Source organism: Strix uralensis, chromosome 6 (assembly GCF_047716275.1).
Source record: "Strix uralensis isolate ZFMK-TIS-50842 chromosome 6, bStrUra1, whole genome shotgun sequence".
Taxonomy (NCBI): Eukaryota; Metazoa; Chordata; class Aves; order Strigiformes; family Strigidae; genus Strix; species Strix uralensis.
This window is the reverse complement of record NC_133977.1, coordinates 17,833,616-17,846,509: the sequence shown is the minus strand read 5'-3', so window position 1 is coordinate 17,846,509 and position 12,894 is coordinate 17,833,616. Positions and strand designations below refer to the sequence as shown.

The 12,894-nt window shown below is 44.5% G+C and overlaps 2 protein-coding genes across 12 annotated transcripts in view; both read left to right on the top strand.

The window, feature by feature from the left end:
• Positions 1-211: 211 nt before the first annotated feature.
• On the top strand, positions 212-5,278 carry LOC141945555 (gamma-crystallin B-like). The gene is given in 5 exon segments (XM_074873969.1): positions 212-218; positions 2,935-3,177; positions 4,197-4,220; positions 4,720-4,724; positions 5,036-5,278. Coding segments are annotated over 5 exon segments (522 nt in total).
• A 5,959-nt stretch (positions 5,279-11,237) lies between these two features.
• Positions 11,238-12,894, top strand: part of NBEAL1 (neurobeachin like 1) — a 91,478-nt gene continuing 89,821 nt past the window's right edge. For 9 of the 11 annotated variants that reach the window (XR_012629448.1, XR_012629447.1, XM_074873022.1 and 6 more), the window contains exons 1-2: positions 11,238-11,332; positions 11,934-12,235. Coding sequence is in view for 8 of the 11 variants with exons in the window: in XM_074873022.1 (XP_074729123.1) it covers positions 12,185-12,235 (51 nt within the window). In the remaining 3 variants the exon portion in view is untranslated. Of the gene's footprint in view, positions 11,392-11,430; positions 11,803-11,933; positions 12,236-12,894 lie in introns of those variants that run through there. The other 2 variants (XM_074873017.1, XM_074873018.1) reach the window with 2 other exon arrangements.

Here is a 12,894-nt window from a genome sequence, read left to right as displayed (position 1 = left end):
GGTGGCAATTCCTAGTTTTCAAGGAGCACTGAGAGGTTTTACTTGCTTCTGTTTACAAATGCTCAGAGAATCTTAGGCAGACCTTAAGAACAAGGGTGCTAGAAGAGAGGAGCACTGAGAATTCACAGAGAGCATCCAAGTTGTCGCTAACAAGTCTTCTAGGTTCCTGTAGCTGGGTTTATGGATGGTAGCAGGCACTACAGTTGCTGGCATGCAGGGTATGTTTCTCTACACAAACACTCACTACTGTTTTCAGATTATCAGTATGCTTGAGTTTTTCTGTGGTGCAAAAGCAGTCAATCTCCATGTAAAAGCAGCTATCATAACAGCATACTAGTTGAGAGCAGTTGGAACAGATGTAAATAACCAGACTCCTCAAATCATGGAAACTATTTGGCTAACAAGATGTTTTGGCTCCAGAGTTTAAGATCAACCCACAGCCCTTCCTGCAGTGACAACCCATCTGTAGCATAGGGTCATAGGAGGTGTAAGTCTACAGGATTCAGGGGAAAGCTGGATGAATAACTTGGAAGACAAGTCTGCTGACAAGTCTCTGCTTAACCAGAGAGAAGTAACCTCCTGCTCAGGAAACCTCTTTGAGCTAAAAATACTTGAAGTCTTGAAGTTTGAACAAAGTATCATATGTATTTGCTTCATATCTACCCTTCCCTCCATGCCAACTCATGGCTGTGGTTGCTGCCAAGTTACCTGACTAGCTGGACCACCAGTCTGACCCATGACGGCTGCTCTACATTTGTAGCTACAATAAGGAATTCACATATCACTGCCCCTACTCTGGTCTTTCAAGTTCCAAACTTCATCACCAAACCCAGTACCCACTGTATTAAACTATGAAGGACCATATCGGACCCAAAAGACAAGCAGGCCCCACAAGCATGATCACAGAAAGAACAAAAAAAAGTGTAACACTTCCGAGCCTGTCAAAGATCTTTGAGAAATGCAAGCACAGACTTGCACATAGAAGTTGTTCCCATAAGTGAATTCAATTTTCTTAGCATTAAGCACCAGGAAGAAGTTAGTTTTGATCTAAAGAAAGGATGGAGGTATTCAGAAGCAACCGTTAGACTTACATTCACACTCTACCCGCAGTCTGCTTTCAGTAAAGGCTACCATTTCCGGCTGAGGAAACACCTCCAAGAGAGAGGCTGACAGGAGTAATACCATTTACAACACCCATCAGAGGCACAACCAGAGCTGTGTAAAAACAGGCCAGCTGAAGATTTGCCCCTGAATTTTTGTAGCTTCACGAAATCACCATACAAGGCTCGTAGTGAAAGACACATGCAAGAAAGCACAAACATGTAGTGTTTTGGCTGAACAAGAAGCCAGTGAGACAAAAAGATCAACTATTGCTCCATGAAGTACAAGCAGGAAATATGAAAATGTGGCACTGCATGTGACAGAATTTTGTGAAGGTAAGTTTAAACGTGGGTGTGGAAGGAGAAAAAAGAATGGTCCCTGGGGGGGGGGGGGGGGAAAAAAGTTGTTATAGAGAAATATTTAAAACTCCAGGAGAATAACTTAAAACTGTGCTGCTTATCTTTTTTCTTTGAAACACAGTCTTGGATTTTATTTTTTTATTTCAAATAGATAACATTTCCTTGAGATTTTAACATTGGTTTGTACTTAGGCCTTCACTAGACTGAATGGAAAATACTTTAAAAGCCTGATCTAGCACTGGTATCACAAAACTTTTGCTCAGGTTACCTCCCATTACTCAAATGAGGCATAAACTGAGAAAAAAAGTTCCTGCTAGAACCTGAAGATGATCAGCAGCAGAATAACTTTACCTAAATAGCCCCAGAATACATCAGTATATTCATTCTCTTTACTGAACCCAAAATTCTCTTTTATCCTATTTCTGTGGATGCAGCACTGCGTTCTATAGAAAGGACTGCTGACTCCTCCTGCATGCCAAGGTCTCACAGCTAAACCCTGGCAAAAAGGGCAAAGGTAAGAACAGCTGAGTGAATGGAGCACTGACAAACAAGCTAGTACATGCATAGCTCCCTGTAGGCAAGTATGTTTGTAAACATAGTTTGTTGGTCTACCAACAAATTAGCAGAGAGGAAGCCTTGAGTGGTTGTTTTATAATCTAGCTCCTTGGTAAGTTTCCTAAAGAAAGCCTATAGTGTACTTGGAAGCTTTCAAATGCTAAAACATTTACACATAAACATCTTTTGTTTTTATTTTTCTGTCTGGCTAGTTTCCCTTTGAGTTTGTCAACTGCTGAAAGAGACCTAAAGTTTATATGTTCTTAGACTTCTAAGATGTACAGGAAAATAAGATTGAAGTACTCTATTCCAAACAAATGTAATAAATATCACCAAGCAATGCAACTGAGTTTAGGTATCTCTAATTTAATTTTACTTCTGCTAAGATATAGCTGCCCAACAGGACCTAGAGTGCTCAATGATTAATTCAGATTAGACACAACAGGCTTGTTTTGTTCCTGTATCATTAAGAGAGGTGAAAGCTTCAGCATAATTCAGATGTAGAATTATTCCTTCCTTTGTCTGTATTCTACATTGCAGAAGATTTCTAGGAGCCCAGGGATGGGTGCAGGAGATTAACAGGGCACAAAGTTTAATGGTTGTGTGATACACAGAAGTCACCCATGGACCTTTCAGTCAAAGAGCAATTTGGGTTTCACTTTCTCCAAATGCTTCCAAAAACTTGTAATGAAGCTGCTGACAGACTACTTCCAGCATGAAATCATGATGAAAGGGAAAATGAAGACATCAGTCCGTGCATCCTATAGAAATTCAACATAAGGGCTTTGCTAGTCTTTGAGCCTCATAGAACTGTCCCTATGGTCCCTTGCAGTCTTTGGATCATCTTGTACAATCTAGGCAAAACAAAGCCAGCTTTCAAATACTTTCCAGGGTGATTTGGGTTACTTTTGTTTTATAGCAGATCACTTTCTTGAGGACAGAGACTTTGAGGGCTGCTCCTGCGAAGCCACCACAGACCAGCCAGACCTGCATGCCCACCTCAACCACTGCAACTCTGTCAAGGTGGAAACTGGCTGCTGGACAATCTATGAATGTCCCAACTACATAGGCCATCAGTACTTCCTGAGGAAGGGAGACTATCCTGACTACCAGCACTTGGGCTTCAATGACTCCATTAGTACTTGTATCATCACAGCAGTAAGTTCTCCCTATTGTCTCCATGTATATTACTGCCTATATTAGAATTAGAGCACAACATCCCATTTTCACAGGTCTGACACAAGTAACAACTTCCCCAGAGATATCTATGTAGAGGGAGGGTAGTAGAAAAGACACTTACCAAGTTCACCTAATGGGGTTTAGGCTCCCAAAGAGGTAGATAAGTCAACTGGGATTCTCAGCCAAATGAATGGTTGGTTAGTGCTTGGGGAGGAGTTTATTATATTTTTTTTAATTTTAATTGTATGTTTATCTATTATTTTTGTATATAAAAGCACTTCACCAATCTCCTAAAACCACTCCGGCTATACATGATCTACACAAGGAAGTTTAGTACAGAGCTGAGAACAAAACCACATCTCCTGTGCCCCAGTCAATACTCTCCTTTCAGGGTAGGCAAAGTTGGTGACTACACTACTACAGAGGCAACCTGACAGATCCCCTTGTAGAGACACCACCATGTATTTGAGCTGCAAATGAAGGCATATTTGCCTCATGATAGATTTTTCTTTTTCCTGAATACTTCAGCCCAGAATAGATCTGTTTTTCCATCCTAGACTCATTCCCTGTAAGAGTTAAGAGGGGAGAGGTTGCCAAGATGTGAAAGATTTCAATACTCACACATAAGGCTAGGGTTTTGAGATTTGGCCCAGGAATGGCCTTGATGCTGGAATGTGTCCCTCCAATGTTCATGAAAAATTAAGTTCATCCATGTTGTAAGCTTTATATACAATTCACAGTTTTCCTGTCCAGTAGAAGCTTCATAGACCATCACAGCAAGTTTCCAGATACATTCCATCTGCATAGGATAGTACAGCTTTTTTTCTCTGACATGTAGTTCTGGGCTTCACCTAGCTAAGCCAAGTTCTGGGTCTAAGTGCTGAAAGCTAGTGCAGACACTCTTGTATCCTTTCAAGCTGTAGAGGGAAAGAAGATGAGGAGAATGGGAACAAGATGGACTGAAGGGAAGTTGACTTGGGAGACTGATGGGAAGTATCTGAGAAGGAGCAGAGAAACTGAGAATTAGTATGGGTGTAGAAAAAAAATCCTAAAATTCAGATACATTTCTGCATGCTTTCCAGATTTAGAACAAGAGTGTTCAGAAAGTTTGATTCCACAAATGTAGATATTAAAATGTTGTTGGGTTTTGTTTTGTTTTAAACTAAGGTGTTGGTCTTTGCACAGCAGCAGTACTCTTGTGTCTATACAACTGCACTTGAGCACGTGCAAAAACTGTACTGAGCATTGATGCAAGAGCAGAAAGTATTTTTCTATATCAAATCTTTTGTGTGCTAGATACAAGAGTCAGAAAGAGTCTTGAAACAGTTTATCATCTTAGTAGATGAAAAGCAAAAAATCCTGCCCACCTAAGGCTGTGCAACAAAAATAGAACCAGAAAAAGCTCCCCTCTGTCCCAGCCAGAGCCTTGTCCAGTTATGACATCAACATCTAGGAACACTAAGGGCACATGACTGCTGTATCAATTCAGGTATATCACTGAGCTTATTTCTTACTGCATGTACAGTTGAGGTGTGGTGATCTTGGCTGGACCCCACTTCCTTTTCCTGCCCTACTGCAACTCTTTCAGAGCAACTGCAGTTCTTCTCTCACTGAATCAGAAAGGATTCACAGAACTGCTGCCTTAAATTAGGACCCAGTCAGATTTACTCCTGTTAAACTCACTTCTCTGCACATAATAGTGGCTATTCACTGTTGTGTTGCTAGCATCAGTATTGCATCTAGCAAGCTGTAGTCACCTAGAACTGCCACTTGACATCCTGTGCCTCCACATCTGGATTTGCCTTCACAGCCCCAGGAGCACAGCTGGCCACAGATCCAAGAGGAATGACTTCAGAGGCAGGGTGTTGGAGTTCATGGATAACTGCCCTTCTCTCCAGGATGACTCTCACTATAGGGACATCCAGTCTTGTAACATACTTGAATGAAGCTGCGTTTTCTATGAACAGCCACACTTCTGAGGACAGCAGTACGTCTCGATGTCTGGCAAGTACAGATGATTCACTGACTGGGGTGCCATGACTGCCAAAGTTGGATTTTTCCAACCAGCAGTGCATATTTCCTAACCAGCACTTTCCTAAGCCATACGTCAATGAGTACCACCATTAGTACTTTATTAAGGCCAAGGAATTTTGGAGCCTACATGCATTAGGCTCCCTTTTCTTGCAATGCTTTTAGCCTTTGATTTAAAGCCCACCAGAGTCAGAAAGTGTCTTGACTGTGGTGGACCTCAGAGCCTGTGATTGCTTTACTGGTAGGAGTACAGTACAGTGGAGATGAGCTGGTAACACCCAAGCTCAGAGAAAACCTGCATCTAAATTGCTAAGCTGAACTTGTATCTGCAGCCTCAGATCAATTTAAAAATAGCATCTTTGAAGAAAAATATTATTTCAGACCATAGAGGAAAAAAAATAAATACATTCTTCATTTATGATCATGAAAATCCAAAAATCCACCCGTAACTGAGTCCATGGGACTGATTCCATGCTTGAATTTATTCCAGGGCATACCTTACATCTTGAGTGGCCCCATAAAAGCAACGTCCTTCTCAGAAGTAGCTCTCCTGTGAACAGACTGGCAAGTTCACAGCCACAGTATCATCATGAAGGTACTGCATACCAAACCTGCAGCTGTGACACTAGATAACTTAAGACAAAGCAAAGTATTTACCATCTTTATTAATAAAAAGTATTTCTGTCAATGACTATTGTAATGCTACAGGTATCAAAATAAATCTTTCAGTTGCTTATTCACTTCATGATGAAAAAAACAGTCCTGGTGCCCAATAGTTCCTGCTGCCACTTGGCATTAAGTCCAGAGTTCTGCACAGGACTGCCCTGCTCCTATTTCCAGCTCAGGGCCTACACTATGCTCTTCTGTTTAGCCAGGACCTCATACTGTTTGTAGACATGAACTCACGTTGACCTTCTGTAGCGCAGAGAAGTAGTAACTTTCCCTAGGGTCTGGGGTTAGAAACCAGAAGAGAGACCCATTATGTTAAGGAGTCTACAATCCTTTCAGTGTGCAAAGTGGGCCCCCACAAGTCTCACACATACTTTAACAGCACACTGTTTACACAACACTGCAGGATCTTTAAAACTCTGCTTTTAAGTTTTACAACACTAGCCATCATTCAGGAGGTCTCTATACCCTTTCTGTGTCAGGAGTTAGGCTAGCAGAGTCCCTGGAGGATTTACAAGGGCACAGCCTTGGTTTCACATCCCACTCAGAAGCAGGCACTGTGCTGTAGCCAACACCTAACTTCTGGGAGGCCATGGTGCTAACATTTTGCTATAATCCCACCTCTAGCAGCAACTGATATTTCCTAAGCACATTTCCCTTTAGTTAGTTCTCTTCATTTGCATTCTTCCCCAAACCAAGAGGAGTTAGGCCCCAAATTGCTATAGCAGGCACTCTCAGGACAACCATACCCTGTCAGCTGAGACAGAATTAAGTTCAGACATCACCAGAGACTACTAACACCTACACATCCTTAAACCTTGGTTGCTGACATTTTTTTTTTTTTTTTTCCCCTGACACACTGATGGCTTTCAGGAGCCATGCTGCAGATCCAGATCTGATGAGCACTGCAACATAATGCAATCATTCATTAAACAACTTCTTAACTAAAGCAGAATGATTTGAAGTGCAACTATGGTAACTTCACTGATCCCTGGCAATAACTGGACAGTGGGGTAGACAGTAAGGGACAGCTTACTTTGAGTGAAAAGTCAGTTCGGTGGAGGAAGGAGAACACTTTTATATGCAATCTTGTGCAGTAACAACCGGTGTCTTTGAGCATCTGCAAAAGAAAGACAGCTATAGCATGAGTCTACACATGCTAGCTCTAATATAGCTAACTAAATGACAGCAGAGAGGGGCAGTTCTAAGCCTGAACACCCATCCATGAATCTTCACTGGCTGTTAGAGCTTGTAAGAACCTAGGCAGACCAAAGCATATAAACACATACTCTATATTTAGTCAGGAAGAGTCTTTAAGATATACCCTACACAGGAACATTCCTAGCACAGCCACAAACTGAAGGCCTGTGGTAAGGGAGCCTATGCTACAGCAAAAGAAACCGAGACCAAGTCGCTGCCTGGGCCTTTTACAGCAGGAGATTCATTATATTGAAGGCCCCCTGTGGAAACAAGCTGGAAGGACGGAGAAGGACAAAAACACTCACCATGGTCCCAGGCTACCCTGGGGTAAATTCCTTCCTGAATGTAAGTCTGATGAATGGTTTAACCCTGCATATATGAAAGCAGAGCAGCCAGGGGCCAGAGGGACTTAATGCTATTAGCCAGACCATCACCTCGCAGCTTTAGCTGTGGCCAGTCTCCAACACTTTGAAAGAAAGCAACTAAAATCCCTAGATACCAGCTTATGTGTCAAAGGGCAAACAAATTCCTTCTCATTTCCAAATTTTGCAAGCTACTAACAAGCCCTGAACTACCTGGGGTACAATGTGAATAAGGTGACATATAATTAAGTTTACTGTCTTACCTAATAGAACAATTGCACACTCATTTTGTGCAGTCATGGCCAGAGAAACTCAAGGCAAGCCGATCCTGTGCTACCCTCAGCAAAACACCATCTCGGTGGCCTTGGCATCTTGCAAGAGCCAGCTTGCTCCTTTCCGGTAGCCACACAAAATGCAATCTCAAGTTAATTTGGCTTGAACATCTAGAAACTAGCATCCACAAAGGCCTATTTCTTTACATACAGCAAAAGGTATTTTGATAGTGGGAGTTTTACACACAACTGCCAAGGCCACTTGCCTACAATGTAAATATTACTCCTTCCTCCTGTGCAAGGGTCTGTTTGTAATGGGAGATGGAAGAGTTGAGAGGCAGGTTCATTTCTAAGCATATTTCAGGTCTCCATTTTTAGTAAACAAAGCATTAGCCCTAAGATATCAAGCAAAACCTCAGGTAAAAGCTTTGCCATAGACCTATCTCAGCATGATTTTTGCTGGCCTAGGGCATGATCTCAGTAGAAGCCTTAGAGCCAAACAACATGTTTGAGAATATATGAAAGTCAGATACAGATTTTTGTCTTTTTCATTTGCTTCTACAGAAAATAGGTATAGCTTAACAAAAGTATTACTATAAGGTGTGTGGTTTTTCCTGCCACTTCAGAGGTCCCTTGCCTCAAGGCCACGATCCAATGCAGTCCACTCCTTTGTTGAACCTTTCCTTAACCTCAAATTCATGCCTTCTCACTATTCACACCCTGTTCTCTACCCATTCTGTTACCTGAACTTGCTGACTGACAAGTTCAGTCCAAAGTAAGGTGACTGAGTTACTAACATACAGCTACTGCAGAGAGATAAAGTACAAAACCACGAATAGTGAACAAAGTAAGAAACAACCACTGCTGTAAACAGTAATTTACCACAAGACAGCAGCTAAGGAACAATTAAATACAAATGAACACTACCTACCTGACTATTTAAGGTCCATGAAACGATTGATACATAATTATGGAAGAGAAGATGATGAAAAATCTAATATTAGCTTTCACAGCTAGCTCAATCCATAAACATTCATATCTTCCTCCATTCTTTGACTACTATCTCCTTAGCTGAGTCTTTATGAAGTACACTAAAATATAGATTCACCTAGAATTATACTACACCTGTGGGGCCAAAGCTGTAGCCCACCTTTCTCCACTGTCCTCTCTCATTATTGCTTATATTTGCCTGTGAGAGAGAAAGAACTTACAGTGAATACTGAATGTCGGTCCGTTCTGACAGAGACTAGATTTAATCTACACCCAGTGATGCCAACATCCACAAGCCACCTCAATTTTACAGTGAGCTACCTGGTTTAGGAAAATCTCTAGGTCTGACCAGGAGACCACTCACCCTGTATGCCACTGGAAAAGACTATCCTGTTACAAAACACAAATACTTTATTTTTCCCTCTAGAGCACCTGCATAAGGTGAAAGCTGTCTATACAAGCAGTAGCAATTGTCTAGCCCCACAAAGATAACGATGTCACTATAACTCCAGCAGAGTGGAAAATGGCTGCTTTATAGTCTGTGAGCACCCTAATTACGGCAGCTCTTAACAAGGGCGGAGTCTCCCATTTCTATCAGAGGATCGTTTTTTGTTGTTTCACTAGAGCCTGCTGTAGGACTTCTGTATATGGGAGCAGCTACTATTGCTTACAAAAGTCAGTAAAGCAAAAAAGCAAAGCAGTATTTCAAGGGAGGAATTGGGTTTGACATGCCTTTGCTTGGCCTCAGCTTCTTCAAAGGTAGCAAGCTGTAAGAGAAGTTTGAAACAGGCTGTTGTTTAGCCTAGAAAAGGCTGTAAGAAGATGAAATAAAGATTTATAACACAAAAAGTATGCTATAAAGAGCTTATTTTCCCTATATTACTGTGGAAGGGACAAATAATACTGGTTTGCATTTGCTTCAAAGGTGATGCAGGTTGGCTGTTAGGGAGGAGCTCCTAGCAGTAACTCAAGCCCTGAGATAAGTCCCTTAGGGAAGAGGCAGAATCTCTTCTGATCCTGGAGACTGTTCACAGAGAGGGGGTCCAGGGTGGTTTGAGCATAGCAGATCCTGCCCTGAGGATAGAGCTGGACTCTGAGCTCTTTTTTCTTGATGGAAAAAATTATGTCGCAACCTCAAGGCGGGAGACTATTGTGGCTAGCAGCAAGTACCAGAGCACATGTATCACACGACTAAAAATAATTTTACAGACTCATTTTTGTCAGTGTCCTTCTATCTGTGCTAGGAACTATGTTTAGATATTGCAGTAAAGGATACTTCCCCCACTCTGGCGGTGCTGATCCACATGATACAACACTGAGCACAGATTAGCCCTTAAATTTCTCCAGGGAAACTTCACTGATGTAAAAACAAGACAAATATGCAAAGGCATGTTGCAGGGACCAATCTTAGACTGTCTCTGGGCTCTTGGTGACACTTATCCATCCCTAGCAATTTTTTATACAGCAGACGATACAATGATATTCCACAGTCAATTCCTTTGCAAAGGATTTCCAAACCTCACACGAAACCATTGCAGTGGCGTGCAAATCCCCTGCAAAGAAATCGACTATGCAACGAATGGCAATGAATGCTTCCTCACATGAGATGTGATGTACAACATTTACATCGGTGAGGAGATGACCCAGTGGCAGAAGGACCGGGGCTGCGGCCAGAGATTGCAAGGCTGTGATTCTCCCAACAAACTTGGGAGAAGGTCCAGGTCTCCTTAAATCTCCTTCTCACTGCCTTGAAGCCTGACACAACATTAATTTCTAGCTTCACTTTCCAAGGGAGCAGATGGTCATGGAGGGAAGCCGGTGCCCCAGGCGAGTCACGCTGAAAGGATCGTTATTGAGCGAGCAGGAGGAAAGTTCTTTGCTGGAGCACTGCTCCCTGGGGAGGGTCAGTGCACTGCCAGAGCCACCCCAGAAAGCTGAGGAATGTCTTTTCACATGTCTCCTTTAGAAACCTAACTTACTGTAGGAATGCTGTCTTAGTCCTACGCAAGCTCTGCATACCAGGTATGGGTTGCTTTAAAGCAGTAGCAGATTGTCAGTATGTATGTATCCACACTCCTCAGGCTATGCAGGCAGGCCTCTCTGGAGCGTATGTAAAACACACGTACGTGCCTGATAACCTTTAATCACTTATAAAGCAGTAGGGAGGGTTCCTGAGGGGCTCTGTCCCACAAGGACTGGGAATGCCCATCCTTTTAGGCTCCTCGTGCGGCCTAGGGGCGCGCCGCCTGACAGGGACCGGCTGCTCCTCCGGTGACGGGCCGTGCGCTGCGGGAGGGCTCTGCCGCCGGGACTGTCCGCAGCGGCCCCGGCTCGCCCCGCCGGGCTCCCCCGGCTCCAGCCAGCGGCCCCCGACCGAACCGTTGCGTCAGGGCCGCCGGGCGGGCGCTGGAGCGCGGCCCCGGGCCTTCCGCCTGCGGGGGAGGTGCTGCCCCTGCTGGCGGCCAAGATGGCGCCCGTGGCCTCCCCCGCCCCTCGGCGGCGGCCCGGGGCGTGTGCCGGAATGCGGGCGGGGCGGGAGATGTGGCGAGGCCCGGCCCCCTCCGCAGCCCGGCTGCTGCGCGGCGTTGCCCGGCCGCCACCCGCCGTGGCCCGGGTAGGCTGCGGGGAGAGGCCGCGGTGGCGCGGGGGGAGCTGGGGGAGGCCGCGGGCGCGGTAGGTGGTGGCGGCGCGGGGCAGCGGCTCTCGCCCGGGAGTGGGCGGTGGGGCAGGGCAGGGCTTCTCCTGCGCCCTGTGGGGGACGGGAGAGGCCGCGGCCGGCGTCTCTGCCCGGGCAGCCGCTAATCTGCGGGAGACGCCGCTGCCTGGGCCCGGCGGGCCCCGGGGCCGGCTGTGGAGCCCAGGGGTGGGGGGAGCCGGGCGGCGGCGGCTGTCACAGCCGAGCCGGGGCCCGGGCGTGCGGGAGGCGGCCGTCCTCCCTCCCTCGCAACCGCCGGCTCTCCCCGCGCCCTCGGGGCTCCGGCGTCCCCTCTCAGCAGCCCTGCTGCTCCCCCCTTGCTGGCTCCCTGCAAAAAAAAAAAAAGAAAGTGCCACGAAAATTAGAAACCAGTTTTCTCCGTCTTAAGGGTAATAATGTCAGAGACGAAAGCAACGCGACCTGCCACCGCGTAATTCCCGAGGTCGTCTGTGGGCTTTAAGTACGGATTTGTTTTTTCCTTCCTCCACCAAAGGCCTGAAGGGTATGTTTTCACTTTCAGAGATTAAAACTGAAGCAGCGCTGGTGAAGAACGGACATGCTCGGCACTCGTCTGCAGTTGCTTGTGTTGTTCTACGTTGTTTACCTGCAAAGGAGAGACTGAGACCCTCTTATTTTCATCCTTGACTACTTCTTGGGTTATGATATAACTGTAATAATAAAGCACAAACTGCGGAAAGAGCACCTGGGAACTGAGCATGGTAGGATCTTGAACAAAAGTAGCTGGTATCGACGAAAAGAGGAAGGGAAGGAATGGCATCCCGAGAGAGGCTGTATGAGCTTTGGATGCTGTACTGCAGTAAGGTAAATATTTGGAGGGGGTTGTTTGTGTGTCTTTTTCCTCATTTGTTTGGAGATCAGGTATTTAAAATGTATCTGTAACAGCTTTCAATACGTTTTTTGTTCTTAGAAGTTACATAGACTTGTCTAGCTTCTGTAAGGATGTAACTGCACTTAGACTCTTTACAACCTCTTCTCTTGAGTTGGTGTTCAGGTTGGGCTTTTTTGCGTGCAAGGTGTGACTTGCAGTGTTCGGCTTAAGCAGTTATTGTAGCTATATCTTTTAACTGTGTGAATGCACATGTTCACATAATTCTTTGATTTGTAGGGCCATGGCATTAAGATGTATTAATTTAATTCACTGCTGTCTAGTATGTAGCTTTATGCTTACTGTTTTCTGTGCAGCTCAGGTTTCACTTAAACTGTATAACAAAAGCCTTCCCAAAGAGCAGATTTATTAAGTTACTCCTGAGTCGTCTTTTGCTGGTTATCACCATAACATCTAAGTACTATGTTAATAATAATGAATTTCCTTCACCTGGCAGGAATGTTATTAAAATACTGTTCAGTCTCCATTTGCGTTATACAGTGTAAAGCAATTCATATGTTTAAAGCACAGGTCCTGATTGCCACCCGGCATGCTGAGTATGTACACAAACTGAATTGCAGATTATCTAAATAGA